General features: G+C 40.8%; 1 protein-coding gene across 3 annotated transcripts; it reads left to right on the forward strand.

The window, feature by feature from the left end:
- Window positions 1–3,650: 3,650 nt before the first annotated feature.
- On the forward strand, window positions 3,651–23,784 carry LOC137142098 (pulmonary surfactant-associated protein A-like). 3 transcript variants are annotated; one of them, XM_067531333.1, is made up of 6 exons: window positions 7,060–7,082; window positions 7,887–7,964; window positions 15,933–16,108; window positions 19,660–19,779; window positions 21,842–21,919; window positions 23,306–23,784. In XM_067531333.1, exons 3-6 carry the CDS (start codon window positions 15,946–15,948, stop codon window positions 23,680–23,682), a joined length of 738 nt encoding a protein of 245 aa, XP_067387434.1. In that variant the 5' UTR covers window positions 7,060–7,082; window positions 7,887–7,964; window positions 15,933–15,945; the 3' UTR covers window positions 23,683–23,784. The 3 variants fall into 3 exon arrangements, with proteins under 3 accessions (XP_067387432.1, XP_067387433.1, XP_067387434.1); XM_067531331.1 differs by lacking the exons at window positions 15,933–16,108; window positions 19,660–19,779; window positions 21,842–21,919; window positions 23,306–23,784 and adding exons at window positions 3,651–3,711; window positions 5,137–5,320; window positions 9,651–10,138 and having other exon boundaries at window positions 6,963–7,082; XM_067531332.1 differs by lacking the exons at window positions 15,933–16,108; window positions 19,660–19,779; window positions 21,842–21,919; window positions 23,306–23,784 and adding exons at window positions 5,061–5,320; window positions 9,651–10,138 and having other exon boundaries at window positions 6,963–7,082.
- The last annotated feature ends 3,545 nt before the right edge of the window (window positions 23,785–27,329 follow it).

The raw sequence follows: 27,329 nt of genomic DNA on the forward strand, positions 1-27,329 counted from the left end.
ATCAACACTGTAGCCCTACAAATGTGTTGCATTGTGGAGAAAACTCTATTGTCTACCCTGTTTCATGACTGTGACGGTGCTATTGATGGGATTCAGATGCCCATAAGGAGCACGTGAGTACATGAAACGCATAATTTGCTCTTTTGGGGGCTGTCCCAGTAGAATGAGAAGGCTTTCTACTGAACTACCGTCTAATCCAAGAACTGGCTCCCCACCTCTAGGCTGAGTCACATTGGCAGGAAAACGCCCCTGTGCACCTGTTCTGAGGATAATTAGGACATCTGTCGCCAGGGCTGTTAAACTATTCAAATGAAACTTTGCCATTCTGAATGTTTAAAATGGGCTGTTCAGGTGGGGGTGGGGGGGGCAGGGTTTTGATTGGTTGGTTTTTTATTTAGTTTTATCTGTTTTTAAGTTTGACATAAAATGTAGGTTTCAAAGGAAAAACTCACACACACCCCAGTCTGGCTGCTGCTAGCTGCAGAGTGGTGAAGTGCATCCCCACAGCTTGGGGCGCAGGGTGATCCACCCCCCCACTCCCCCGCGAAGGATTCCTTATCCCACCACACCCCAGTAGGCAGGGATAAGGGATCCCAGGAGGTTTCGGAGAAGTTTTGGGACTGGTTCCCATTCACCTCCCTCACAGTACGTGCTTCCTAGGCACCTCTGCACACGCAACCCCAGGCAGGGAAAAGGGGGTCAGAGAGCAGAGCAGTTACCCTGCAGGGAGGGAAAGCAGCCAAGATATTGGGGTCATCCTCCTCAGCCGTGCTGCCCCTCTCCCCCCTGCAGGGCATCCACTTAGTCCCCACTCTGCCTTCTAGCCCTTACTTCTGGGGCCCCCTGTCCTCCCTGAGGCTGTGTGGGTAGCATGCACCAAAATCGGGCTGGGCCCTTGTGACCAGGAAGCACCTCTCTTACAAAAAGCTAATTCTGACCGGTCTCCATTGAAAACCCTGCAGGCTGCAGAGAACATGCTTTGCAGACCGGTGTTCAGCCAACAATGGGTTAATGCTGATCTGAGCTGCTGCCCTTTGCAAAGGGGAGGCGTGGCTTCCATTTGCAATAGAGTGCAATAGACTGCAGAGAGAGGACTAAGGAAGTTGCCCATAGGAACTCTGGGATACATCTGGAGGACTTCTAGGTCCTGAGTCAAGTCGGAACTGCAGGCACACAGGAAAGCAATAGGGCTCAGAAGCCAAGTCTGAACTTAACATGGGCTCAGAGCCTCCCGCCCTGCAGGGTCCTGGGACATTAGGTTCAAGGTTAACACAATTGGTGTGTGGACGCAAGGGAGTTTAGGCTTGAGCCAGGGCTCACATTGCTATGTAGACATACTCAATGGGAGCATCTCAGGTCCCCAAAAGCTAGTGTCTGCCACAGTCCCCTGGTAGGTATTATGAGCCAATAAAAGAAAAAAAAAACCCTGTCCACACAAGAAATTGTCATTGAAAAACATCTAGCTATAAAGAATGAGAGAGATTGAAGAGACTATGGATAATAAGGCACTCGGTTACCAGAGTGCCACATGTGGACATGGATGACTACATAGAGAATCATATTGTGAGTAAGCTATGACTGAGCTTGGGAAAAAATTGGGGATCTGGTGTAAAACCTACTGAAGTCAATGGGAGTCTTTTTATAGACTTCAGTGGCCTTTGGATGAGGTCTGAGATGTCATACCAGATAACACTAGTGGGAGCCGAAAATTGACATAGGTACAGCATATGTGAGAAAACTCTCCAAAGAGGCTCTCCAAAACAGGGATGGTATCACCATCACCACTTTTTCTGAAAAAGAAAGTCTGGAGGGATCTCATAAAAAGAGTGATAAAGGGAACTTCAGTGAGTGAGCTGTAGTGTATACTATATACACACACGCTATATTAGAGGAAGTGCTATCCTACCACTTGGATTTTTTTGCAAAGTAGCTTGTTTTATTAATTAATCTATCATGTAACTTGTTTAGTACCAAGGAGTACATGTGACATACGTGCAAGTAACATCCACCAAACTAATAGTCACGTTGCCTCTGGAGGAAGAAATTAATTTATTCTTTGCATAGATACAGCCTTTGAACATGTTCTCTGTTTGACACGGGGTTAGATTAATGATCCATTATCAGAATTGTTTCTCATTTCACAATCTAAGAAATGAATTATGGCAAATCAATGGCTCCCACTTCTCCTAGACTATATTGCATTCAGTCGTTCCATCTAACTCACTGAGACAATGAACTCCTTTTGTCATGCAGCATTTGAATTTGTGGTTTTAATATGTGACTTCAAGGAAATAAGAAAGCTGTAAACAAATGTTATCTGAAAGTAAAGGACAAGTAAAGGACAGCTATGCCACTGTAGCAGTTTAAGTGTAGACGTATCCTTAGACCCCTTCCAGGCCCGTATGATGCAAACATAGTCTCGCATATTTCCTCAAAATAGAGACAATAAACTCTATGTATTTTTGGGTAAAGAAACAAATTAATTCAGGACACTTTCACACGCTGAAGGTCATTGTGGTTCAGTGTTTGCTACCCCTTCCCCATGCCACACGTCACTAAAATGGTTTCATGGTTAGATTATAAGTCTCTGTTACCTTAATTGTTTCCTTGGTTTTTAGTGATTGTCTTAGCTGCTATTCAACATTAGCAATGTATCTTAAATTGATTGTTTGATGATGGTGGTTTTGGAATATAAACTCTGTAATATGTGCAAAATAATATGAATTAATAATAAGTGTACACAGATCAGATTTCTATTTCTTGTGTATTCTGACTTGTATGTGGTTTGTACTATACTGAAAATCAAAATACTACTATTACTATTATTGTAGTAGCACCTAGATTACCTAGCCTAGATTGGGGGCCCATTGTGCTAGGTGCTCTATGTACACATAGCAAGAGATATCCCTGTCCCGAACAGATCACTGTATGACTAGACAAGTCATACAAAAGATGGGAGAAAGAAAGTAGTATTAACACCATTTTATAGATGGGAAACTGAGGCACAGAAAGATTAAATGACTTGCCCATGTTGACCATGGAAGTCTGTGGCAAAGCCTGAAACTGAATCCCCACCTCATGAATCTTGAATCCAGTGCCTTAATAAAAACACCTAGTGATTCTCACCAGTAGCTCTCAAAGGACATCAATATCATTATCCCCATTTCATAGATGTGGAAACTGAGGCACCAAAAGGGGAGAAGTGATTTGCCCAACATCACCCATTAGTCCTAGCAAAGCTGGGACTAGAACACAGTGTCCAATGCTCTATCCACTAGACCGCACGTTGCCTCTTTTAGCCACAACACCATCCTTCTTCATAATGAAGATTTAATCTTTTTAACAATAACAAGGATTTATTTTAGAAATTAGATTAATTGAAAGTGCCATAAAAACTTTGTATTCTTTGAATTAACACCAAAAAATTCTTTTGAAACTATCTGTTCTGCCTGAGAGTTTTATCTCTATTAATACATAACTTATTTCCATAATTGAGAAAATCAGTGTCATGCAGTTCCTGAAACTTTTCTAAGTATTTGTGTAACAAATTAACTATGGGAACAAAACCAAAAAAAAAAAAAATTTAAAAAAAAATCATTCAAACCATACTTATCAATCCTCCACTTCAGTATGAAGGCATGTTATCAAGTAACACACTACATAAATGAGACTTTTGAGGACTTTTTTCTCATTCTACTTCAGAGCAGAAGGGTGAGTTGAACTCTTTATAAAACTGCAAAGAACTTCAATTAGACCAGGCTGCAAACCTCTCCCTTTACATTTTCTATTTTATTTTCAAATGTTTCATTGTATTGACCTTTATTGTTACTATTCCATTCTACTCATATTAGTGATTTCATCAGAACTGGAGTTGCTTGAAAAATGCTGGGTTTTTATGAATGAGGAGAGAAGGGAAAGGCAAGATTTAGAGTTGTCTATACTGCAATTGGGACACAACGGGTAGGCATCTGAGAACTAGCTCTTAGCAAGTTATCTCACTAAAAATAGCACCATGGCCACACTGGCATAGGCAGCAGCATGGACTAGCCATCTGAGTATGTAGCAAGGGTCCAGGTGAGATTATACTTGGAAGGCTATGCTGTGCCATTGCAGCTGCACAGCTATCTTTAGCGATCTAGCACGATCAAAGCTAGGTCAGGTATGCCTTCACGTGTTGCAGTCTCGCCTCGCAATTGCTGTGTAAACATACCCTTAGAGTTGAATAGTTGCTTTTCCATCTTAACCTCCAAATGATCAGGATCCTGACGCTTCAGTGAGATCCCCTGGTTTGGAGTCAGTAGGACTCCAGATGGATGCAGAAGTCTAACACATTACCTGAGATTCAACCAGTCAAGGACACGGTCACCCAAGGTAGGATGGGAGAGCCACACCAACATCCTGAACCTTTCTTCACCACACTCACTATTTTAGCTGAATGATATTAATAACTGAAAGAGAATTCATGCTCTAATGCCTTACATTCCATCCATTGCGGTTTTAGCAATTTTTAATTAGATTGTAGTGACAGCGGGTCAGAAATCATTTTGATTCCTCCCCCCCCCCCCCCCCCCCAAACTGCCCACATTTTTTAAATTTGAAAAATTTCAACCAGCTGTATTGTTGGTCAAAAACTGGCAAGAACCTGTTGTCAAAAATGTCCTGTTTAATTGTTGAATATTTTCACCACTTTGAGTCATGTAGATTTGGTGTGGTTTATAATGTTATTCTGCAGATGCAACCAGTCTAGGATTTGCCATCCATAACATGAGAATCAATCCTGCTTGCAAGTTAATGTTTGGATTGATTCATTTTTCAAAACTGCCATGTAGTATATTACACTGGATTTACACACACCAAATCAAAAAGAGGATGATTTATGTCCATTGACACCCAGCGACTAACTGGCCATTTTAATGTTATCTCACAAGCTTGGGTCATTGTAGGTATTCTTCCATAACCTTAATATAAGTAGGGGGGAAAAGACAAATCTTTGAAAGATTTAATCCCAAACTGAAGACTTCATTCAGGGAGAAATTTGAAACTAACAATGACCACTTCATTATTTTCAGTCAGAATAAAAAAGTTCCTATTTTTCTCAGTGCAGCACTGCATGGTAAATGAAATTTGCTTTTGTAGCTGGCCTGAACAATGCTGTCACCCCAGTCACTTCACATACTTTCAGCAGCAACAGTTTTTCTGGTGATATGTCATGCTGAGGATAAGTGTGCAGGAACTCCTGGAATTCCTGGAACCCCGGGAGCCAATGGATTGCCTGGAAGAGATGGAAGGGATGGTATGAAAGGAAACCCAGGCCCACCAGGTATTGTCAGTGGTTATCTCCCATGTTAGATGTATTACTGTGTTGTAAATTATGCTTAGTAAACTAAATGGAATATCCCCTGTTTTCTTGAGCTAGATGAAATAAAGCAATGGTAAGTTCTATTTAATGCACTGTGGGCACCTACTTAAGGTGACATCAGTGAATTTCTGCTTAGAATGGAATTGTCCTACAGTTCCAACTTGTAGTGAACTGCTGCTGCTGCAACAACTGCCAATGGTGTAGGGGTAGGAGGAAAGTTAATGTTGCGCAAATGAGAGGTAAACAAAGGTAGTTGTTTCGCAGAAGAGTGAGCAGCTGAAGGAGAAAAAAAAGTGGTAATTTAAATAGGGCTGGTTGGGAATTTTCTGGCTTTTTTTTTTTTTTTTGGTCATAAAATGTCCCTTTGTCAAAACCAAAATGGTTGGCAGGAAAGGGTTATTTTTGACAAATCTCACAATTCAAAAAATTTGGGAAAGAAAAAAAGGTTCAAAATTGTCAAACATCCAATTTTGACATATTCTAAAGGAAAGGTTTGGGATTTTGTTCAAACCTCTTTTTGTTTCAAATTTTTTTTGTTGATTTGTAGTGTTAAAAGAGGGGGGGACATAAAAAAAGGTTAAAAAAATATTTGAAATGATCAGAATAAAAACACTTCAGCTTACATGATCCGAACTTTTTTCCTGGCTCATCAGTTCATGAATATGTTCAAGATTTCTATTTTTTGCCCTGATCTGGATCAAGAAAAAAACTGACCTCAAAGATTCTTGTGGAAACAATTACCCACCCAGCTCTAACTGTTAATTTGTCCCTTCCCAGTGACAAACTTCTCTTACAGCAAAAGTCTGTGGCTCCTTCAATCATTTTTAAACCCACTTCCCAGTGTAAAAGGTAAACGGGGAGCTGGTCTATAGTTCACATTTATTTTTTACAAGAAAATGAGATGAAAGTGGCTGTGGGCATAAATTACAGCTGAAGTGGTAGCTGAGTTTATTGGCCATAGGAGGAGAAGACAACAATTCAGGTTATTCTTAAAATGAGAGAATTAGGGGAGAAAATTAACAATTGATCAATACGTTCAAAAGCATAGCTTTCCTCATCTCTTTTCTATTATCCTTTCAGTGGGAACTACTTTTCATAGCAGAAGGATACCCTATAATGTTCAACAAAACTATTTTTTAAAATAAATTAATGAAAATGTAATACCAGTAAGCAATTACATGTCAGTGTATTTAATAGGCTTCTGATGCACTTCTCAGGTTGTTGAAGCCATGAGGCTATATGCACCATTGGTCTATTAATGCACCACTTTCAGAGGCAGATAGTTACATTTTGCAATATTTCTTCCATGCTAGAGGACAGGGCAGAAGCTTTCTCCAGCTCCATTACCAAAGATGCTCCAAGGTTCAAGTAGCAGAGATCCTAACACGCATTTGGTGGCTGATTCCAGGGGTTCAGTGTTTTGTTTCTGTTAGAAAGCCAACATTGGTTTGCGGCATTCATGAAGTTATTCAGAGGCCCGATGCAGTTTGTTGCCTTGCACGTCAGCAGCTGTTAAACCCGTGTTTATTCTGAATTTCCCATAAACCACATCAGCTGAAAAGAAGTTTTGTGTGTTTTTCACTTATGTGCATCTCTTCTCCAGGTCCTCAGGGGCCACCTAGTGGCATTCCAGGTCTTTCCGGAAGAGATGGGCTTCCTGGGATGCAAGGGCCCAAGGGTGAAAGAGGCGACAAGGGGGAGAAAGGAGCTCCTGGACCACAAGGTGAAAAAGACTAATCTTTGTTTAGTCCAAAACACTGGATAATTGTGCTGTGTATAAAGCAGTCCAAGTTCAGTTCTGCTATTAAAAGTGACTGTGTAAAAAATGGTGCCTTTATTATTCAACTGAGCTGCTCCCTGTGTCCATCAGAGCTGCTGACTGTATTGACTAAAATAAGTTTTACTATTGTTTACCATTCTCACAGCTGCAGAGCCAACACAGCTCCGAGACAGTGAGAAGGAATTTACTCCTCCTTGTGCAAGCACTATAGAATTCTGTACTGAGTCCCAATTAGTTACAGTTCTGCTACCCCACTGATGGCAATGGGAATATACAGGTGTCACTCATAGCATGATTTGGCATAGAGAAACTTTATTACCGGTGATGATTTGTATGAAAGAAAATAGCCAGCTTGATTCTCAGATCCCATGTTAAACTTGCATGCTGGGTGATATTGTTTCTAAAATATTAACCCTTTCAAGGGTACCACATACACAAAAGACTAGATCAGAAAAATGCATCTTATTTCACTTGTAATGTTCTTTCAGTAACTACTCCCCATAAGTGGAATTTCAACAGGCATTTATTTTATCCATTATATATAAGAACAATCAATACAGGATGGGGATTCTTTGAAAATATATAAACGAATCCAGGGAAATAGAATTTTCCACCACAGAAAATGAAACTAACATATATCAAGCACCAGTCAATTTTGGAAAATTGGTATTAATTTTAAGTGATTAATTTTTAATATCAGAGAAGCCCAGTTTAAATCAATTGTATAATTATTATTTTCATCTCCAGGCCTGCCAGCTTCTGTTGACCCTGAGTTACAAGAACGTCTCCAGTGTTTAAAACGTCGAATTACCAGTGTGGAAGGAGGTAATCTTTCTGCTTTTCCTCTTCTCCTCCTCCCCTTCCCCACAACTTGTATAAATTACAGTGTACAAAATGAACCATAATATCCCAACTAAATCAAAGTAAGTCACCTTTTAATAATTTTATTCCATTCTAAAACTTTCCTCACCAAAACTTACTTTCAAACCCCAATTAAATCTGCTGCAGTCTTTGCCGCACATTGGAAGAAGAGGAAAGATGGCCCAACCTGAGATGTGGGAGACCAGGGTTCAATTCCATCTCTGCCAAAAACATCTTGTGTGACCCTGAGAAAGTCAGCCAGTCTTTCTGTCCCTCAGTTCCCACTGATAACATAGGGATAATAGCACTTCCTTACCTCATAAGAGTGCTGTGCAGGTGATTTGTGAGTCACTCAGATACTACAGTAATGTGGACCACGTAAGTCCTCAAGAAAGACTGAGCAGTGTGTGTGTCTATGCAGTATATAGGGCAATGCAAAGAGCTGTGAATAAGATGGGGCATAGACCGGTGCTTCGGGCTGTACAACATACTGAGCATTCTGCAGTTGAAAGGCATGGCATATACTACGTGTATGAATGTCATATAAGAACTTCCATGGAACAGAATCAAAAGAGACCAGGCACAGCATAGTGCAAAGGCTGTGCTATGCATGTCCAGCATGTAGGGCAGTACGTGGAGATAAACATCTAACAGACAGTTGCTGTTTCTCTTGCTTGTACATGTTGCTCTTTTGGAGTAGGTTTCCCTCACCATGACTAGCTGATTAATGTGCATCTCCCACTTTAATGAGTGGCTTCTACAAGTCTTAACAGTGCAGAAAAGTTACTCTCTTGTGTCTTTAATTCTCAGTTGGTTTATTTATGAGGAGGAGCAAGATACATGCAAGGTGAGGTGTACTCACAGGGACTGAACTCCCTCTAGAGAAGCACACATCTGTAACGGGAGACTGATCAGGATCCCAACCCATAGCAGGAGGATCCATATAGGGCCACCACAGTTCTTCTCCAAAGAAGATGAGAGCTATGGAGAGTTGACATGGGGCCTGATTCTCCCAGCATAGCAAGGACCTTTAAGGAAACACCACTCACATTCATTTAAATTGCATTAAAAAATCTTGTTTAAAGGTATTTTGTTGCGTGTGATAGATTAAGTCTTGGGAATCCAAACAGAGGCAACTGTATGTGCTTCCATCCTCAGTATGCCACAGTCATTGTGGTGGGGAAAAGTGGGCAGAAAAATCAAAGATTTTGCTGAAATTACTTTCCTTTTCTCGTGTTAAAATTTGAAACATTTCGGTCAACTCTACTGATTGCAAATAATAGAGCAGATCTGAAACTGTATTTCGTATGGGGAAGAAATGGACACTTAGGTTGTTGGAGGAGAGACAGATATCCATAGGTGAAGAATTATATTGACTAGCTGAAAAACTAACAAGGTGGTGGGATTGTGACAGAAGTAGTGCCTTCTTTTTTCCTCCTCTTCATCCTCTTTTTCTCTGGTTCTTTTCACTCTTTTCTATCTCGCTTTATTTTTCCTCTTTTTTTCCCCTTTCTATTTTTATTGTTCCCTTTTTTTCCTTTCTCTCATTTCATCATGCTTTTTATCCCTTCACAGGAGTATAGTATCAACACGGACAGTATAAAATAAGATGAAAACAAACTAATCAGATCATTTCACTTTCCTTTACAGTCCTTACTTTGGAAGGAATGATAACAAAAGTGAGTGAAAAAATACTCGCTACCAATGGGAAAGAAGTCAATTTTGAAACCACGTTAGAAGCGTGCAAAAGTGCTGGTGGCTCCATCGCCACCCCCAGGAACAAGGAGGAGAACAATGCTATTTTGGACATAGTGAAACGGTTTAACAGATATGCTTATCTGGGTATAAAGGAGGGTGAGATTCCAGGTGAATTCCATTATCTAGATGGGACACCTCTGAATTATACCAACTGGCACGCTAAGGAGCCAAATGGCAAAGGAGGGGAAAACTGTGTGGAGATATACACTGATGGTGCCTGGAATGACAAAAAATGCAACCAGAACCGCCTCACTATCTGTGAATTTTAAACCATATCTTTTCAGTCACTTCATAGTGCAGAGTCTATGCAATATTCTGTCTCTCAGATATAAAAAGGAGCCTGTTCTCTCATCAATATAGCTAATGTCTTCTGTGATTATTTTATCGGAAAGAAACAAAATCATGATGTAAAATTTTCTTTCCTGATGCTTATTAAAGGAGATAGTAATTATCAAAGGTTTTGATTTGTAAATAGAACTATGCCTACTTTGACGAGGGGTTAATTAAAGTCTCACTGTGATTGAGTAAGTTCTAGGTAAGGTTTGGCTTAGTGTGTTTGAGGAGTCCCATGCTAAGATACTCCGTAGATTCCATTGTAGTAACATACCTGGATAATGCAGCATACACTATGTAATATTACGTTTTTATGTTTAGTATGTTAGGGAATGGGTCTCAACCCTGGAAGGAGATGCACACAGACAGACTTCAATGGAGCAATACGTGGCGGATCCACCTACTTGCATCTCTTTGCAGGACTCAGGCCATACTGTGAACTATGAAGCCCTTCAAAAAAATTCAACTCTGTTATTATAAAGGGAGACAATGATGAAAGCACTGGAAATCCTACATCATTTAGCTGTACTGCAAGCTGCCCCTTTTGTTTGTGTGTGTGTGAAATACCATATTTCCCTATAGCACTATAGAAATGGTCATTTACAGTATTTTACAGTTCTGTCAAGGTTCTCCTATATCAAATGACCACTGAACAAGTAATATTTTCTGATATGTCAACTTTTAATAGACTTTACAGCCCCAACACAAAGCACACGCAAATCTGACCACCATCATCATCTCAGCAAAGTGAAAGTTTGGACAGAGTCTGCCAGCAGTGACCTGGGTCCCATTGACATCAATAAGAGTTTAGTCACCGATTTCAAAGAGCTTTGGCTCACACCGCCACTGCTATTACTACTCAGCATTCAGCTTGGGTAGCTGGGCTGGGCATTGGGAATCCTCATAAACGGAAGGGGGTAAGAAATTTCCCACACACTTCCCCAACCTGTGGAGCCAGAGGGGAGCAGTTTCCCAGGGGAATCCTCAAACCATTCTCCCACCAATGGTGGGAGAGAAGGAGGTACTGTAGAAACTCTAGCCCTGTCTTTTCCTATTTCCAAGACCTTCCTGCTGCCACTCAGAGAGCCTGCATAGTGCTGGATTCTACACCATGCAGAGGAGAGATCTTTTCCCTGTCCTACACTGTGAAGAGTGGACTCCCCTGCATGGCCACTTCATACCCAGTGTTTAAGGTTTGCAGCAAAACTTTCAGTTCCAATACTAGAGAATGGAGCATATTTGGGGGCTGAGGGGCAGTAAAAGAGGGGGTCCTTGTGCAGAGCCATATAAGCAAAGTTCCCCAACCAGTCTAAGAAGGCACAATGTGATAGCTACTTCAAAATTGGCATAGAATAGCAACTCTTGATATAATATCAATTGCTTGGGCTTCAAAATGTTGAATCCTCACTTAGAAAATAGCCTCTTTAAAATCCTACTGTTGTAAAGTTGCCTTGGCCAAAAATATACCACCTAGAATGGCGTAGATTTTGTGAAGAAGGAAGATATATTATTCTTCAGACAAACTCTCTTGGCTTTATCTATCTTTGATGAGCACAGTGCAGCCCATCAGTTCATTTGATCATTTTATGATTTAATTACACAGCAGGAAAGACTTTCCTTCCTTATATTGCTGGATAACACCCAGCTGAGTGATAAATAGGTTAAAGAAGGATCCACTATAGACCTACAAATAGCAAGAAATCTGCCTCTTTTGTAGGACTTCACCGCAGTACCGAAAGCAAAGCCTGATGCTGAGGCTGCTGTGGGTGATTTAACATCTTCTCAGTAACCTCTTCTCTTTGATTTGGATGCATGGGAATGCCAGGCAGCAGGACCTGACGGATGTCTTAAAGTTTCCCTCATTTTCTCCTGTTGTTTTATAGCATCTGAATAAGTGGGTTACCTTGTCTTAGACACCGTGAAAGGAGCAATACTTTGTGGTGCATTTTAATGATGCAGCTAGTGATGTGCAAAGTAACCTGCTCATTCAGATGCTGAGAAACATCTAGAGAGGCAGCGTGGTCCACTGGCCTGGGCTGAGGCTGGAGAGCTGGGGTGAAATCTTGGTGCCACTGAAGTCAATAGCAAAACCCACATTGACATTAAAATGGCCAAGATTTGGGTCTGTTTCTTGTTCTGCCACTGACCTGCAGTGTGACTTAGGGTGAGTTGTTTCCCTTCTTTGTGCCTGTTTCCCTTCCAATTCTTTGCTTTTCCTCTCTGTTTGGAATGAAAACTATTGGGTACAAGAGTTGTCTCCCAATATGTGTATCCACAGTGCCTCTAGGAACTATTGTAATACAAAAAATAAGAAGAAGAAAAAAATGAAGGTCACTCCAGGCCACAGGGGCCCTGTCTATATCTGAGATGGACAAGGTTTCTTGTACAGATCCCTTTTGCACTTCCCCAAATGTGCAGTTTCTTGGCTTCTAGAATGCATCAAGACCAATTTGGATAAACGCCTGGAGTTCGGAGGCCTTTTATATATCCTTTCCAGGTTCAGCCATAATAAGATTATTACTTTCTCCTAATCACTGCAGGAGTGGCTGTTATATGCACTGATGTATTAGAGTTTATGAAAACTGATATTTGCCCTGTAATTTTTTAGAACAATACACACACAGAAAGCTCTTGGTATCTGTACTCAGCTGTGAAAAGTTAATTAAATGTTTCAGGAAGCATCAACTACCAGTGATTACGTATTTGTTCAGAAAAGGATTTTTTCAGAGAAACATTTGAGAATCAGGAGGTTGTGTATTTGAGGCCTAGGTGGGAACCTGCCTCACTCTTGTTACCGTTAATGACAGAATCTCTATTATATGACTACATGCTATTTTTTTCCGCACAGTGCTCTGGGAATGCATCAAGTTTGTGCAGTAATGGCATCTGTTTTCTGTAGGACCCCCAATTTATTGCAGAAATTGGAAGTTGTGTTGTGAATAAGGAAAAGGAGTGTAGAATGAGAGAGGATGGTCTCATGGTTAGGGAAGTCAAATGCCACCCTGGACAACTGGAGTCTATGCCTGTTTTGCCAATGATGCTGGGCAAGTCACTTAAACCAAACTTTTCACAGATTGCGCAATGGAAGATGTCTGGAGCTAGATTTGCAGAAACACTGAGTGTGCACAACTGCAACCAAAGTCCGTTGGAGTTTTCAGCATATGCAGTTCTATAAAATGCTAAGTACTCTCAGAAAGCACGGACTCGGGGAATGAAGCTGGGCACTCCAAATTGGTGGGTACTTTTGAAAATTTTAGCCTTAATCGCTCTGCATTTCAGATCCCCATCTGTAAAATGAGGATAATACCAACACCTCACCTAAGAAGGGTGCTGTGAAGATAAGTTCATTAACATGTATAGTAAGAGCACCATAGAAATGCCCAGGAAAAAATTAGAGAGACAAGGTGGGTAAGGTAATATTTTTATTTGGACCAACTTTCAACATGGAGAAGAGCTCTGTGGAGCTCAAAAGTTTGTCTCGCTCACCAACAGAAGTTGGTCCAATAAAACATATTACCTCACCTACCTTGTTTCACTCATATCCTGGGACCCTCATGGCTATAACAACACTGCAAATGGGAAATTTAGTAGTTTCGTAATCCATATACAGGGTTTGAATGGTGTGTGCAAGATAATGCCTGGGGCCACTTAATGAATACAGAGAATAAAAAGAAATATCGAATAAATACTCATCCACTGAATAAGGCATAATCCTTCAGAAAAAATTAGTATGTCATCATGTAATTATAGAATGAATCATAATGCATATGCATGAAGGAGCTGAATTAAGGTTGTAAGGCAATGTTGTCTGGTGTTTCCTAACTTTTGAGAGATGGATTTTGTCTTAATGTCCTTTTAATGTCATTATTGGATGTTACATATATAAAGTGTGTGCGTGTGTGCGCGCACACGCTTTTTACATCAGAACAATTTAGTTACGATGTCACTGGTAGGAGCAACTGGAGACTGATGAGCTCTGTTTATTTAAAGAACATGTACAGCTCAGACAGCAACTGATTTCCCCCCAGTGTTCTGCAAGCCTCAATCCCATGACCCAGTAAATCCCTGAGTTCAGTGTCATTATTGTGGGTTACAGTCTTCATTTCTCTCTCAGTCCTTAGTCTTGCTGTTGAGATTACCAGGGCGGAGACTGGTTTGTACCAGTTCTGGTGCTGATTTGGTGACATCAGACCCACCTGTTGTGAACTGGACTGTGATTAGCAGTTTATTTAATGTAGATCACTGAATAGCAACTACATGGGAACAACTTTCACCAGGGAAATGAAAATGTAAGGCAATATAAAGAAGGATTCCATTTCCACTATGTTTCCACCCACTTTTAAGGCCTCTTTGCATTGCCAGAGCTGTGTAAAGGGATTTTAATCTCAATAAGCATATGGTGTCCTGGTTCATGAGTGAAATGATCCCCCTCATATTATCATGTTGAACTATTCTTCTTAATGGGATATGGAGTTCCTCTTACAATATTCTTTGTGTCTACTTTTAATTTAGAGGGTCAACTAAATTCTTGTCTGGGAGTTACCCGGAATAGGGGCATAGGTGGAGACGGTATGACTGTTTTGTATGCCTTGTCACTATTGTGTTAGATTGTATTTACTCATGGTCTTTCAGATCCAGTCACTGATGGACATATAACACTTTTACACTATGGTATGTAAGGAAATAATATGTATTTAATAAAAGTCAGCTGTGTTCTGGCTTGTTTTTATCCGCAGTGACATTTACAATCACAATAAATATGTACTTATTTAAAACTTAGATTAAGTGGAAGATCTATGGAAACATTATATCCTACAAACAACTCAGGACAAACAATTCTGCAATCATCAGTTGTTCTGATCCAAGACTGTTTTACCCAATTAAAATGTAATATCTTAGTTCAACAAAATGGGAAAGCATCATCACATGGTTGGCCTTCAGACTTTTCAAATGCTTTGTGCAACCCTTTAAATATGTTAAGAAAACACAAACAAAAATGTCATTCATTGTAACTTATCAAATGTCAGTGTTGCTAGGCAAGTGTATATCCAGTTACAGACACTATACATTTCCCATAGACAGAAAAATATATCTCTAATTACACACACTATAAATTGGACTTTTATCATGCTCCTTTTTCATTTCATATTGGAGCTGACAGGTAAGTTGAACTTTTTATCACTTACAAAAAAAATAAATCTAGTTTAAAGTATAACGTAAAGTCTCAATTTAAACTTTCCATCTTAGATGCTTTTTCAGAGTTTCTTTACATTTCCTCTGTTGCTAATACACTTGTCTACTTTTTACTGAGGAAATCACTGCTGATACAGAGGTGTTTAAAAAAATGCTAAATTTATGACAATGAAGAAAGAGAGGTTGATGAAGAAGAAGAAAGTCTGAATGGTTGCTTTTCCCTCTTAAAATAAAAACGATTAAGAGAGTGTACCCACAGTAATTTTGATTGCTTTTTTCCCTCACTTTATTGGACGTGCTTACTTATAGCTGCATAAATAATACTGGAACTGCACTTGTCAAACAAGAAAAAATTAGATAAATGAATCAACAGCTTTATTAAAAAAATGTTTTTTGCCCTCTAGACAGATGAGTATATGGTAAAGGATGAATTGTTTGGCTTTGGTGCACTATAATAATCATTCAAACTCTAACCACTTTGATTATGCTAATGACTTTAGTATCACTGGGGAAAAAAGACTAAGCTAAAAGGATTCCAATCCCAAGTAGAAAACGTTATTTTGAAATAAAGAATTAACACTTCTCAGTCGTTTTTAATTTTGAAAAAAAGGACGCATCACTCGGTAGTAAATACGCTTTGTTTTATAGCTGGCCTCAAACGATGTCGTTGCCCCAATTGTTTCACGTAGTCACAGCAATCGCCTTGTTGTTGGTGAGGTGCCATGCTGGGGATAAGCATGAAAGACTACCTGACAAACCTGGACAGAATGGATTGCCTGGTAAAGATGGAAGACCTGGTTTGAAAGGAGACCCACAAATGCAAGGTAACTTCAGGGGTTACCCACCCAGATATTTAGATATTCTGCTGTATTCAATTATTGTATCTGATCAACTAAATTCTATTTTATTGCATTTTCTGTCCCATTTTCAAAAGTAACAGATAGTGAGAAGTTCTAGTCTCATTGAAAGTTAATGGTACTTGATTATTTAGGTGTTTTTCAAAATATTACTCCACCTCCTAGGCTATAATACAACCAGCTAATGTGATTGCAAAGGTATCATACCCTGTCTCTCCTGGGATGCTGGGGGCAAAGGGGTTGTTCCAAATGTATTGAGCTAATTCACTTTTAAAAAGTCCCCTTTTTGTCATTTAGACATAATCTCTGCATAACATACAGAAGAATGCAAATCTGGAATTGTTTTCCATGTGATGTGAATACTACAATTCCAGTTTGTAGTGAACTGCTTCTTACAGAGCCATGTCCTACTTGCCTTTATGTCAGTGAGACTACTTGGGTTAAGGGAAGTTGCTCTGTAAGACCATGATTTCACTATAAAAGTAACTAAATGTTAAAGACGCTAGATGCCGTTCCAGCCTGGTCTGTAGTGCTGGAAGTGAGTACCAATCACATGGGCCTCAGTGTTCAACTTTCCATCTAAACATAGAATCATAGACGATTAGGGAAGGAAGGGACCTCAGGAGGTCATCTAGTCCAACTCCCTGCTCAAAGCAGGACCAAACCCAACTAAATCATCCCAGCCAGGGCTTTTGTCAAGTCACACCTTAAAAACCTCTAAGGATGGAGATTCCACCACCTCGCTAGGACCTCGGTCAGTGAATGCCTCTCTCTCTCCCCTTCTTTTCCTTTATGCCAGTTTTCCTGGTGAGGGTCGGGGCGGTAGCCTGGAGGGTAGGGAGGACCAGACCTCACTTTCTTCCACAACAGGTACCAGCTCTTCCTGGGGAATTCCCAGGTGTTCCCAGGCCAGCTGGGAGATATTATCCCTCCTACATGTCCTGGGTTGGCCTCAGGGCCTCCTCACAGTGGGACATGCCAGTAGAGTTCTAAAGAAAACTTACCAAGGGGCATCCTTACCAGGTGCCCATACCACCTCAGCTGGCTCCTCTAAATCTGGAGGAGTAGCAGCTCTACTCCAAGGCTCTCACATATAGCCAAGCCCCTATCTCTGTACATATATATATATACCTCTCTCTCTCTGTAGATATATATATTGCCTCTCTAGCTGATCATTCTGGGGAACTGGAAAATAATTTAATCCCAATCTATGTGAGTCCCTTCACCTCTCACATATGTCAATGACACTTGAGAGCACTTGGCATATTGCCAGATCAGACCTTTCATTATTTATGGTTAGTACTGTGGGTAAGGCTAGGAGGGCAGGGTCCCCCCATTGTGCTAAATGCCCTACAAAGATATAGAAACAGCCCTATCTCCCAAGAGTTTACAATGTAAAAGTCAATGTGCAGATAATAAAGACTGGAGGAAGCGGGTACAGCATACAAGCAAAGTGATCGAGGTGATGGGCAGGTGCTCGACGGGATAGAGCGCTTTGATTTGAAAGGGGGAGAAGGACAATTCTTGAGTACTACAGTGGGCAAAGAGAGTTAGGCTGGGCAGCTGAAGGGTCATAGTGGTAGGTAGTGATGGTGGGATGAAGGGAGACTAACAACTAATGGCAATTCAGCAGAGGGGGAGGGGAAAAATCAGAATCCAGATGTCAGAATGGAGTGAATGGTGTCGGGGGGCTGCTCTTCCCAAATGATGCTGCTGTTCCCCAGGTGAAACGCTGTGTACTATGAGCTGGGGGCCAGGAGACCTACACCCACTGTCTCAGGTTGGCAGAAACATTCTCTCCAGTAGCTAGCATTGGCTCCCTTGGAGAAGGAAAGGAGCCCTGAAGGGTTTGGGATTTCATAGATTGCCCCTGCAAGCTGCAGTTTTCCCATGTGGAGGCAGGGATGGGAGAGGGCTCGGTGGTGGCACATATGGAAAGTGGTCTCATAAAATAGCTGTGACACTGTCTGGATTAGGGGTAATCATTTATAATATTAATTAACATCAATATTGCAAACTTACAATAATTCATATGGGATAGGCCATGTCAGGTACCATTAGAAAGGTTATAATTTGCTGAATATGATCGTATTGTTTATGTGTATGTGTAATATTTGTAGTGTAGGTTATGAATATGTATGGCATAACTGTATTTCAACTTGTGCTGTGTTTCTGGGCCACACCCCCAGACAGGATGGCAGCAGCAATACGCCTGGTTAATGGCCCATTAAGGGAACTCAAAGGTACAATAAACCCAGGGAAAGAACCCACGGGCTGCACCTTATGAGTCTCCAGGACTTGTCCAGGTGACCCTGGACTCCATCTTGTCTCTGTGAATTTTCACAAGCCGCATGGCAAGGGACATAAAAGGCAGCTGTTCCATCCTATGTTGTCTTCATTCCTCTTTCCTACCTCTGGACCCACTCATCTACAAATGAAGCTGTGAAACAAAAGACTGAGACTCATCCAGGTACTGGGGGTACACCAGAGGAACTGTACAAGCCCGCATACTCCACAATTTTACTGAAAACCTGATGTATATGGATTTTCAAATCATTTGTATGTATCTGATAGCTTTAACCCTATAACACTTCTCTCCTTGTTTTTTTCTTTCCTTTTATAAAAATTTTAGTTTTAGTTAATAAACGATTGGCAGGCAGTGTGCTATTTTGGGTAAGCTCCAGACTTATACTGACCTGGTGATGTGACCCTTGTGGTCAGAAGAACATTTTGGTAAAGGGAATAGAGTTTTAAATAACTTCTCTCTTTACTGGACCTAGTTGCTGATTGGGAACCAGAGACTGAAATGTAGTGAAGGGAGCTGTATATTTCTTGGGGTAGCTTCTAAATAACCAGTGTGGGAGATCAGAAACACCATTTGTGACTGATTGGTGCATTTACTGCAATGTTAGCCACCAGTTTGGGAGAATCATTTCTTCTTTTGCAGCCTGCCCTGACCTTGGCATTTTCAGATCGCTACCCTAGGCACAGATGGGTCACAATAGTTATTAAATATACTTCAATATCATAGATGTCATGATTCCTTCCTTCCCTGATACACACTGAATTGAGGAACTTAACTCTCTCCCTCCTTACCATCCTCCACCCACCCCCATCCTAGTGAAAAGGAACAAGCGACTAACTTTCAAATTGCCTTTCTTAAAATATTTCCAGCCTCCCTCCTTCCCACTTAGCTCTAATGACCACTGTGTGATCTTCCTTCAGCATCAGAGGGCAGGTGAGCAGCTTCCTCCAGTCCAAACAAGGATGTTCCGGGGGCCAGCTTTCTAGGCATTGAAAATGCATTTGCTCTTTCATTGTAGGAAGTAAATGTTCTGCCTCTGATAGGTATACAACCATCCCCTATCTCTTGTCTGGTAATGAAAAGCGATTGAGCAGATGTAATGCAATCTGTCCCTTTGAGGGGCGGCAGCAGTGGATATTCTGAATTAAATGCATCCGTTGGGAAGAAGCTCATTGAAGAGTTGGTCAAGTATTCTTGTATTTCCCTTCTGCAGGTCCCCCAGGGCCACTGGGTGCTGTGGCACATCTGCCTGGAAAAGATGGTCTTCCTGGGCCACAAGGGCCAAGGGGTGAACAAGGCAAGAAGGAGGAGAGAGGGCCACCTGGACCACCAGGTGAAAAGAAATTATCCTCATTTGTTTAACATTATGGTGTGTGTGTGTGTGTGTGTGTGTGTGTGTGTGTGTGTGTGTGTGTGTGTGTGTGTGTGTGTGTGTGTGTGTGTGTGTGTGTGTGTGTGTGTGTGTGTGTGTGTGTGTGTGTGTGTGTGTGTGTGTGTGTGTGTGTGTGTGTGTGTGTGTGTGTGTGTGTGTGTGTGTGTGTGTGTGTGTGTGTGTGTGTGTGTGTGTGTGTGTGTGTGTGTGTTTAAAGCAACCCAGAGAAAAAAACTGAGCTTTTTAAAGTTCTGTTCTACTCCTAAAAGAGAGACTGTGAAAATGGCATCTTCTTACTCAGCTGATTGGCTCTCTCTGTCTATTCGGTTGAATCTGCTGGCTTTCCTGGCTAGGATAAGTGGTTTACTCATGATCTTGTTGCAGAAGTGATGCAGCTGAGAATGAGAGAGCTGGGTGAATCCACACTGTATTTCAGAACCTCATAGACTCAGACTTTAAGGTCAGAAGGGACCAATATGATCATCTAGTCTGACCTCCTGCACAACGCAGGCCACAGAACCCCACCCACCCACTCCTGTAATAGAGCCCTGACCTATGACTGAGTTATTGAAATCCTCAAACCTGCAGTCTCCAAGCCCAGGTCTACAGACTTGGACTGAAGCTAATGCACTTAAAAACATCTGAAAAGGCATTTAGACTCCGGCTCTGATACCCGGAGAAAAGGGTTGATTTCAGAGCGCGAACTCCAGCCTGAGCTTGAACCTCTACAGAGCTGTTTTTAGCACCATTAACATGAGCCCCATAAGCCTGAATCTATACACCTGGATTCTGAGACTCGCTGTCGTGGGTTTTAAAACACAGTGTAGACATACCCATTGCAGGCATAACTGGGACTGCAGAACCTTCACACTTAATGTATATCTACGTAACTGGCGGGAGGTGTAAATACCAGCTCAGGCAGACCTACCTGACCCGCTATGAGGTCCTAAGTACACTCTAGGTGGCTAGCCCAAGCCACCAGAGTTATGCTATTTTTAGTATGCTAACTTGAGCAGAGCTAGTGTATGTTATCTGCCTGCGCTGAGTTGCACCCTCCCAGCTGCTGGGTGGACATGCCCTGAGAGATGATGTACGTGTAGGAAAGAATGCAGTTTGGCTTTCACAGCCTAGGCTGGGCTTGCAGCCTGGAAGATCAAACAAAAATGTCTCTCTCTTTGTAAAAATGGTATGCTGAATGCAGACATCACAGAGAGACTGTAAACTTGAGTCTCGAAAATGCCCTCGTTACAGAGTCACTATTCAGAGTGCAGTCATATCTTAAAAGTAAGAGATTAATTTCATCAAGCTAGTTGAAACTGTATGAGCTGACAAGAAAGGATTACAATTCTGCAAGGTAATCCACCAGGTTTGAATCCATGACCACAGCACCCAAGCGTCCTCTTTCCACGTAGACTAGTCACTACGAGGAGACACAACACCCACCTTACAAGTCTGTTACACTCAGTTCCATTCCACACACACCCCCATGCAGCCATGGCATTCCAGCGTGGTTCTCAAGTCACCAGCAGCATCTCATCACAACAAAATCTACTTCTCTGACACACCCTGGGGACAGGGGGTCCTTTCCAGCATCACTAACAGGCCGCAGACTAGAAAACTACAGGTTACAGTCCAGAGTCTCCTGACTAACCAGGATCAAGGGTACTGGAGGTGGTGAGGGAAACAAAGATAGTTTTTAATCTACCTTAGCAGCTGATATAAAGCACCTGCAGGGCAATAAAGACTTTAACTCAAAGATCTCAATTTTAATTCTTCATAAACGGTTCCCTCCTTAAAGTAGTTTCCAAGAACATTGTTTATTATTAGAACAGTCGGTCAGTGTATGAAAAGGCCCTTCATCTAGCACACTATCCAAGCCTTTCACATAAAAAGTCAAACAAACGTAATTCAATCACAAATGCTTTAGAAAACAGCTATTAATTGTACACAATGACTTCCATGTTATCAGGGAAGCCTGGTCCTAACATTTTAACTAAAGAGCATAATTATTTTTTGTCCATAGGCCTATTTCCTTCTCTTCATACTGAATTACAAGAAACCCTCGAAGGATTAAAAAATAAAATTGCCAAACTGGAAGGAGGTAATCTGTCTGCTTTTGCTTTCTGCCCCAACCATAACTTGATTAACAAGTGTGGAAAAAATTAACCATGAAATACCAGCTCCTTAAAAATAGATAGCATATTCTGAGTCTTGTTCCATTTAATCTTATATTTTCTTTATACAAAGGAACAAGGATCCCCGGGGACAGGGCAATGATCAGTTCTGTAGTGTGTTAAAGAGGTTCAGTTGTGGGCTATATAATTAGTTACCTGGGAACTTCCTACCAGCCCCAGATAATTGTGATGTGTTGAAATACCAATGCAAATCAGCCAGAGGTGACTTATTACAACAACCCCTTTCTGTGCAGAAGTGCTTCAGGAGAATCTCTCTGTGTCATCTGCAATATGTGATTGAACCTGATGGTCATCACCATTAATCTGTGGCTACAAAAGTGACAAGGGTATTGTGTCTAATGTCTGCAAAGATTTATGCATACGGTTAACTTTATGCACTGTGAGTAGTCCCACTGAAGTCAGTAGTACTATGCACGCTATGTCTTCACTGACGGCGGCAAATTCGCCACTGTCAGATCAACTTCTCTGGATCAACTGAGCAGTCAGTGAAGACCCGCTCAGTCGATCCAGAAATCAACATATTAGGACCACCTTCTCAAGTGGCATAGCAATGCGTCGACGGGAACGTGGTTCCCGTCAGCGCAGTGCAGTGAAGACGGTGTGCAGAACAGAAGCAGAGAAGTCGACGGGAGTTATGCAAGTTTTTTGCGTAGCTTGCGTAACTCCGGTTGACTGCTGCTGAATCTCTGAGGTAAATGAAGACAAGCCCTCAGTGTGTGCAAACTTAAGCAGCTGTCCTAGTTCTTAAATGATAGGCATAAAGAGCAAAATGGAAATTTTTTTTTATTTAAAATTTTTCTCTTCTCTCCTTCTTTTCTTCCCCTCTCATCCACAATTCCTTTCTCTCTCCTACATTTTAATTTCTCTCTCTCCACTTCTCCTCCATCAATTTCTCCTCCCTATTCCACCTCTTTCCCCTGTCTCCTATCCCCTTCTCTTCTCTCTTTCCCTTTTCAGTTCCCCTCCTCCATTCTTCTCTAGTTATATTCTTTGTTATGAAGTCATTCAAGAGAAGCAACCACCTACTCAAATTCACATGCCATTGACATTCCATCCAGCAGAGGGCAGTGTTTGGGAGTATATACTACAATAGCCCAGGCACTTGGGGAGGTTTACATCTTGGAGGAAGAGGGAGTTGTATGAAGTTTGCCATATGTGTTCCTTATTTTATTCTGAAGAGTTATTTTATTATAGAAGAATACTGAAAGTGGGAGTCCCAGTATAGCAGCAATCATGAGAGTACAAAATTATTCAAAAAAAAGTTTAACAAAATCTTTTGCTTTCCATTGTAGTCTTAGGTTTGGATGGGACTGTTACAAAATTTGGAGAAAAAATATTTGCTACCAATGGACAAGAAGTCGATTTTCAGACCACATTGGAAGTGTGCAAAAAGGCAGGCGGCTCCATTGCATCTCCCAGGAATGAGGGGGAGAATAATGCTGTGTTCAGTATTGTGAAGTTATATAACAGATATGCCTATCTGGGCATAAAGGGGAATGGGATGCCAGGTGAATTCAGTTTCGTGGATGGAAGAGCCCTGAATTATACAAACTGGCTGCCAAGTGAGCCCAATGACACCGGGGCAGAAAACTGCGTGGAGATATGCACTTATGGTTCCTGGAATAACACAGTTTGCAGCCATGACCGCCTCACTATCTGTGAATTTTAATCCTTGCTCCTACCTTTCTTTTAAAATGTCTGACCTCTGTAGAGTCTCTTGAATTTTGTCTTTCGTCCACAAACAAGAATCTGTGTTCTCAGCATTGTACTTAGTGACATTCTGTGATTATTCTGTATGAGAAAATGAAATTCAATAAAGTCATGATGCACTAGCTTCCTTCATGATGTTCATTAAGACAGTGCTAACCTGCTAGCCATAAATAGAGAGTTCCTTGTAAGCCCAGTCGCGGCTAATTTACAGGATTCCTATCAACCCCACTGTACTTCTGGTTTCATTTATAAGCAGAATTTGCAGTGTTTAATTACGTTTGATATGCCAGTCTAGTCTACCAACCTGGACCCATTTTGGGCATGAAGGGGGGTAACCCATGAGTAAGAAAAATGTTATTAATATCATATGTTAGGCACATATCTGGTGGTCAACATGAGGGTGGATGTAGATGCTGGAAGTGGTGCAGTTTATCTACACCATGTAATGTTGGGCATCATATTAGTGGGCATCCAATCCAAAAAAGTCATACAATCACACAAAGGGCCATAACTCGTAGAAACATAGTTTAATTTTGACCAAAATTGGCAGAAGGTTTATAAATGTAATTAATAATACAACTATGTACTTAAAATAGCACTGCTTGGGAAATATTTAACTCCAGATGACCTTTTCTATGCATTTTCCCATACCATGCCTTTGTCTGTAGTCACACCACAGTATTAGCTTGTTTTTAATTTTTTGTCATTATTTGTAGAATGGACTGCTTTGAGAACAGTTTTTCCATATCCTATTTTTATGAAGTTATGCAGACAATAAGACCCCTACCTCCTAATTATAGAACATATATTTTATCTGCTCAACCGGAGACATTTTCTCCTGATTCTCACTCACGTGAGAAGAGACTTTGGACTCAATAGTATAAGGTTCAGGTAAATATAATGTTGCTTTTTAATTTTAATTTGGTGGACTGGGTGGCTCAAGAGATTGGTTATGCAAATCAGAGCATCTCTCAGGTGCTGGTTCAAATCTAAGTCAGGTCAGTAATTACAGAGATTCATTGCAATATGAAGGTTATTTATCAGTATATAAGAACTGAGTTGCTGATCAAAGTTTAGTGCTTATGGATATATATCCACTTCATACAATGTTCGTACCACCTCAAGGATGAATATCAGAGACTGCCTACATATATTTGTTGCCATTCTTAACTGAGAGACAGACTTGGAGTTTAGCCCTGTCAGTTCAGGTTTGGAACTTGAAGCACATTGGCAAGGGACAGCTGAGAAGAAGCTTGCCCCACAGCTTCCAAGTTGTATCTGTTAGATGAATAAAGTGGAGAATTTAGTCACTAGCATATTCAGGCCAGCTCGCTTTATAGAACAGCCATACTGGCTCAGACCAGTGGTCCATCTAGCCCAGTATCCTGTCTTACACCAGTGCCCTGGTGCTTCAGCTGGAATGAACAGACCACGTAATAATCAAATGATCCATCCCCGTCGCCCATTCCCAGTTTCTGGCAAACAGAGGCGAGGGACACTTCAGAGCATGGTTTTGCATCCTTGTCCACCCTGACTAATAGCCATTGATGGACCTATCCTCCACAAATTTAACCAGATCTTTCCAAACCCTGTTATAGGCTTGGGCTTCACAACGTCCTCTGGCAAAGAGTTTCACACGTGGAATGTGCATTTTTGTGATGAAATTCTCCCTTCCAAGAAGGACGTTAGTGTTAATTCACTCCCCTTTGCCACATTAATGCTAAAACAGCTTTTTCACCACAGAGCTGGTGGCAAATAGGTAAGCATATTTTGTGAAAGCCTTTTAAGTCTTTGATGTTTGAAATTTTTCATGAAACTGACAAAAAAATTGACCATCAACAGTTCATATATTTGATAAATGCTCCAGATTTCCAGCTGCACTTCGCCTATCTTTGGAGCCAGATGCAGAGTCTAGTGATGTCTATGGAAAGAGTCCCATTGGACTTCAGTGGGACTTGATCAGGCCCTAATGGGGCAAATCAAGAAAAATATATAAATACATAGCTGCGCGTGATTAATCAGTGATGATTTATAAAACACCACAAGCCATTTCCCTGCCAAGAACACCTTAATTAATAAGGTACAAGTGACTCTTAAAATAAAGCTTTTGACAGTATGTAGACCAGCTGATAATCCTTTCACTGTGTTTCTGGACAAATCATCAGAGGCATATGTGGTGAAAACAGATTAAGTGTGCTTGAACATTAAAAGGATTGTGTCACTTTAAGTACAAGAAAGTGGGAGGTGATAGAGGAACCTACAGTACAACTAATCAGCTGTGTGCACTGTAATGTCAGCCTTACATGATCCCTTCTGTCTCGCAGGCTAATCTTATTCCCAGCTACCTTCCTTTGTTCGATATGCTGAACAGAGCCGTTTAAGATAAACTTCCTCTATTTCAGGCTGACAGCCAAGAATGGAATCCCAGGCAAAGCAACTGGCCGGCATCAGAGAGATCTGAAAGAGACATCTAAGGCTTTAATAAGAAGGTAAGATTAGAAAGCAAAGAACAGAATTGCTAATGATACCATACATCATGCTTTCTAAGTTGCCTCTCAGAGTTGAAGAAACACTGCCTGAACAATTAAAGCCAGAAAATTAGTTAATTAGCCTGGTTGCAAAAATAAGTGACAAATAAGGTGACAATACTGGTATTTCTAATTTCCTTTTTTCATCATTTTAAAATGACAATTTTTGTCATTCATTGTAATAATCTCACTGCTAATGCACTATAGTCTATGGTAACTAAATGGATGTGGAGTAGTGTCTGCAAATATGTTGTTCCCAGCAGTACTTCATTATTTCAATCAAAACTCCTGAAATGTACAAAGATACTAGATTCTGAGCCAGTGTAGATTTGCATAGTTTCCTAGATACTATTGACTTCAGTTCCAAACTGATTTACACCACTGCTATTGGTTTCGGTTGCTTCCATTGTCTTTAAGCGTTCTCAGATGCATGCTAGACTAATTATAGATGTTCCATCATAGGAGGAGTTATTGTCCTAGATAGAGTATATGGCTCCTAACTTCAGTAAATATAGAAGACTGGTGAGCAAAAAGACATATGCTAAAAATTCCAAAATACACACAAGACATACCAAGACAAAATATTAAGAGAGTTCTAATTTTTCATAGTCTACCAAAAAACCTACAAACTTTCACTGAAATTTGGGTTCACAAATTTTAAATAATAAGAGAAAAATCATGGGTCTATTTCAACGACTACAGAGCTTCTGTTTACTCACGACAGCTCACTGAATCACATTAAAGAAAAGACATTGGTCAGTGAAAGCCCAGTAGTCAGAAATTGTTTTATGAACAGAATGAGATAAAAATGATCAAAGAGTATTGTTTCATAATGTATTCTTCTTTATTTTTTTCTTTTCCTACTGCTTAGTTCCATTTTATCAAAATATGTCTACACCCAAACTTCATATTGTTTATAGAATCCCAGCAAGCTACATTTACGTTCATTTAAACTGTGAACTTGCCAGCTTTAACCACAGCAATTTTCCTTTAGAAGCATTTTCCTTTAGAAGCAAAAAACTAAATTTCAACAGTATAATATGCTCAAAAAGAATTTCTAAAATAGGCTGAAATATAG

The sequence above is a fragment of the Emydura macquarii genome, unplaced genomic scaffold (assembly GCF_026122565.2).
Source record: "Emydura macquarii macquarii isolate MOO-44397 ecotype Brisbane River unplaced genomic scaffold, CSIRO-AGI_Emac_v2 contig_3140, whole genome shotgun sequence".
Taxonomy (NCBI): Eukaryota; Metazoa; Chordata; order Testudines; family Chelidae; genus Emydura; species Emydura macquarii.

Bases quoted from the DNA above. Each gene is read 5' to 3' on its own strand.
- LOC137142098 (XM_067531331.1), top strand. From the start codon at position 5,149: ATGCTGTCACCCCAGTCACTTCACATACTTTCAGCAGCAACAGTTTTT. The intron at 5,321-6,962 runs GTATTGTCAGTG...TCTCTTCTCCAG, and splicing joins AGGAAACCCAGGCCCACCAG to GTCCTCAGGGGCCACCTAGT. The intron at 7,083-7,886 runs GTGAAAAAGACT...TTTCATCTCCAG, and splicing joins AGGAGCTCCTGGACCACAAG to GCCTGCCAGCTTCTGTTGAC.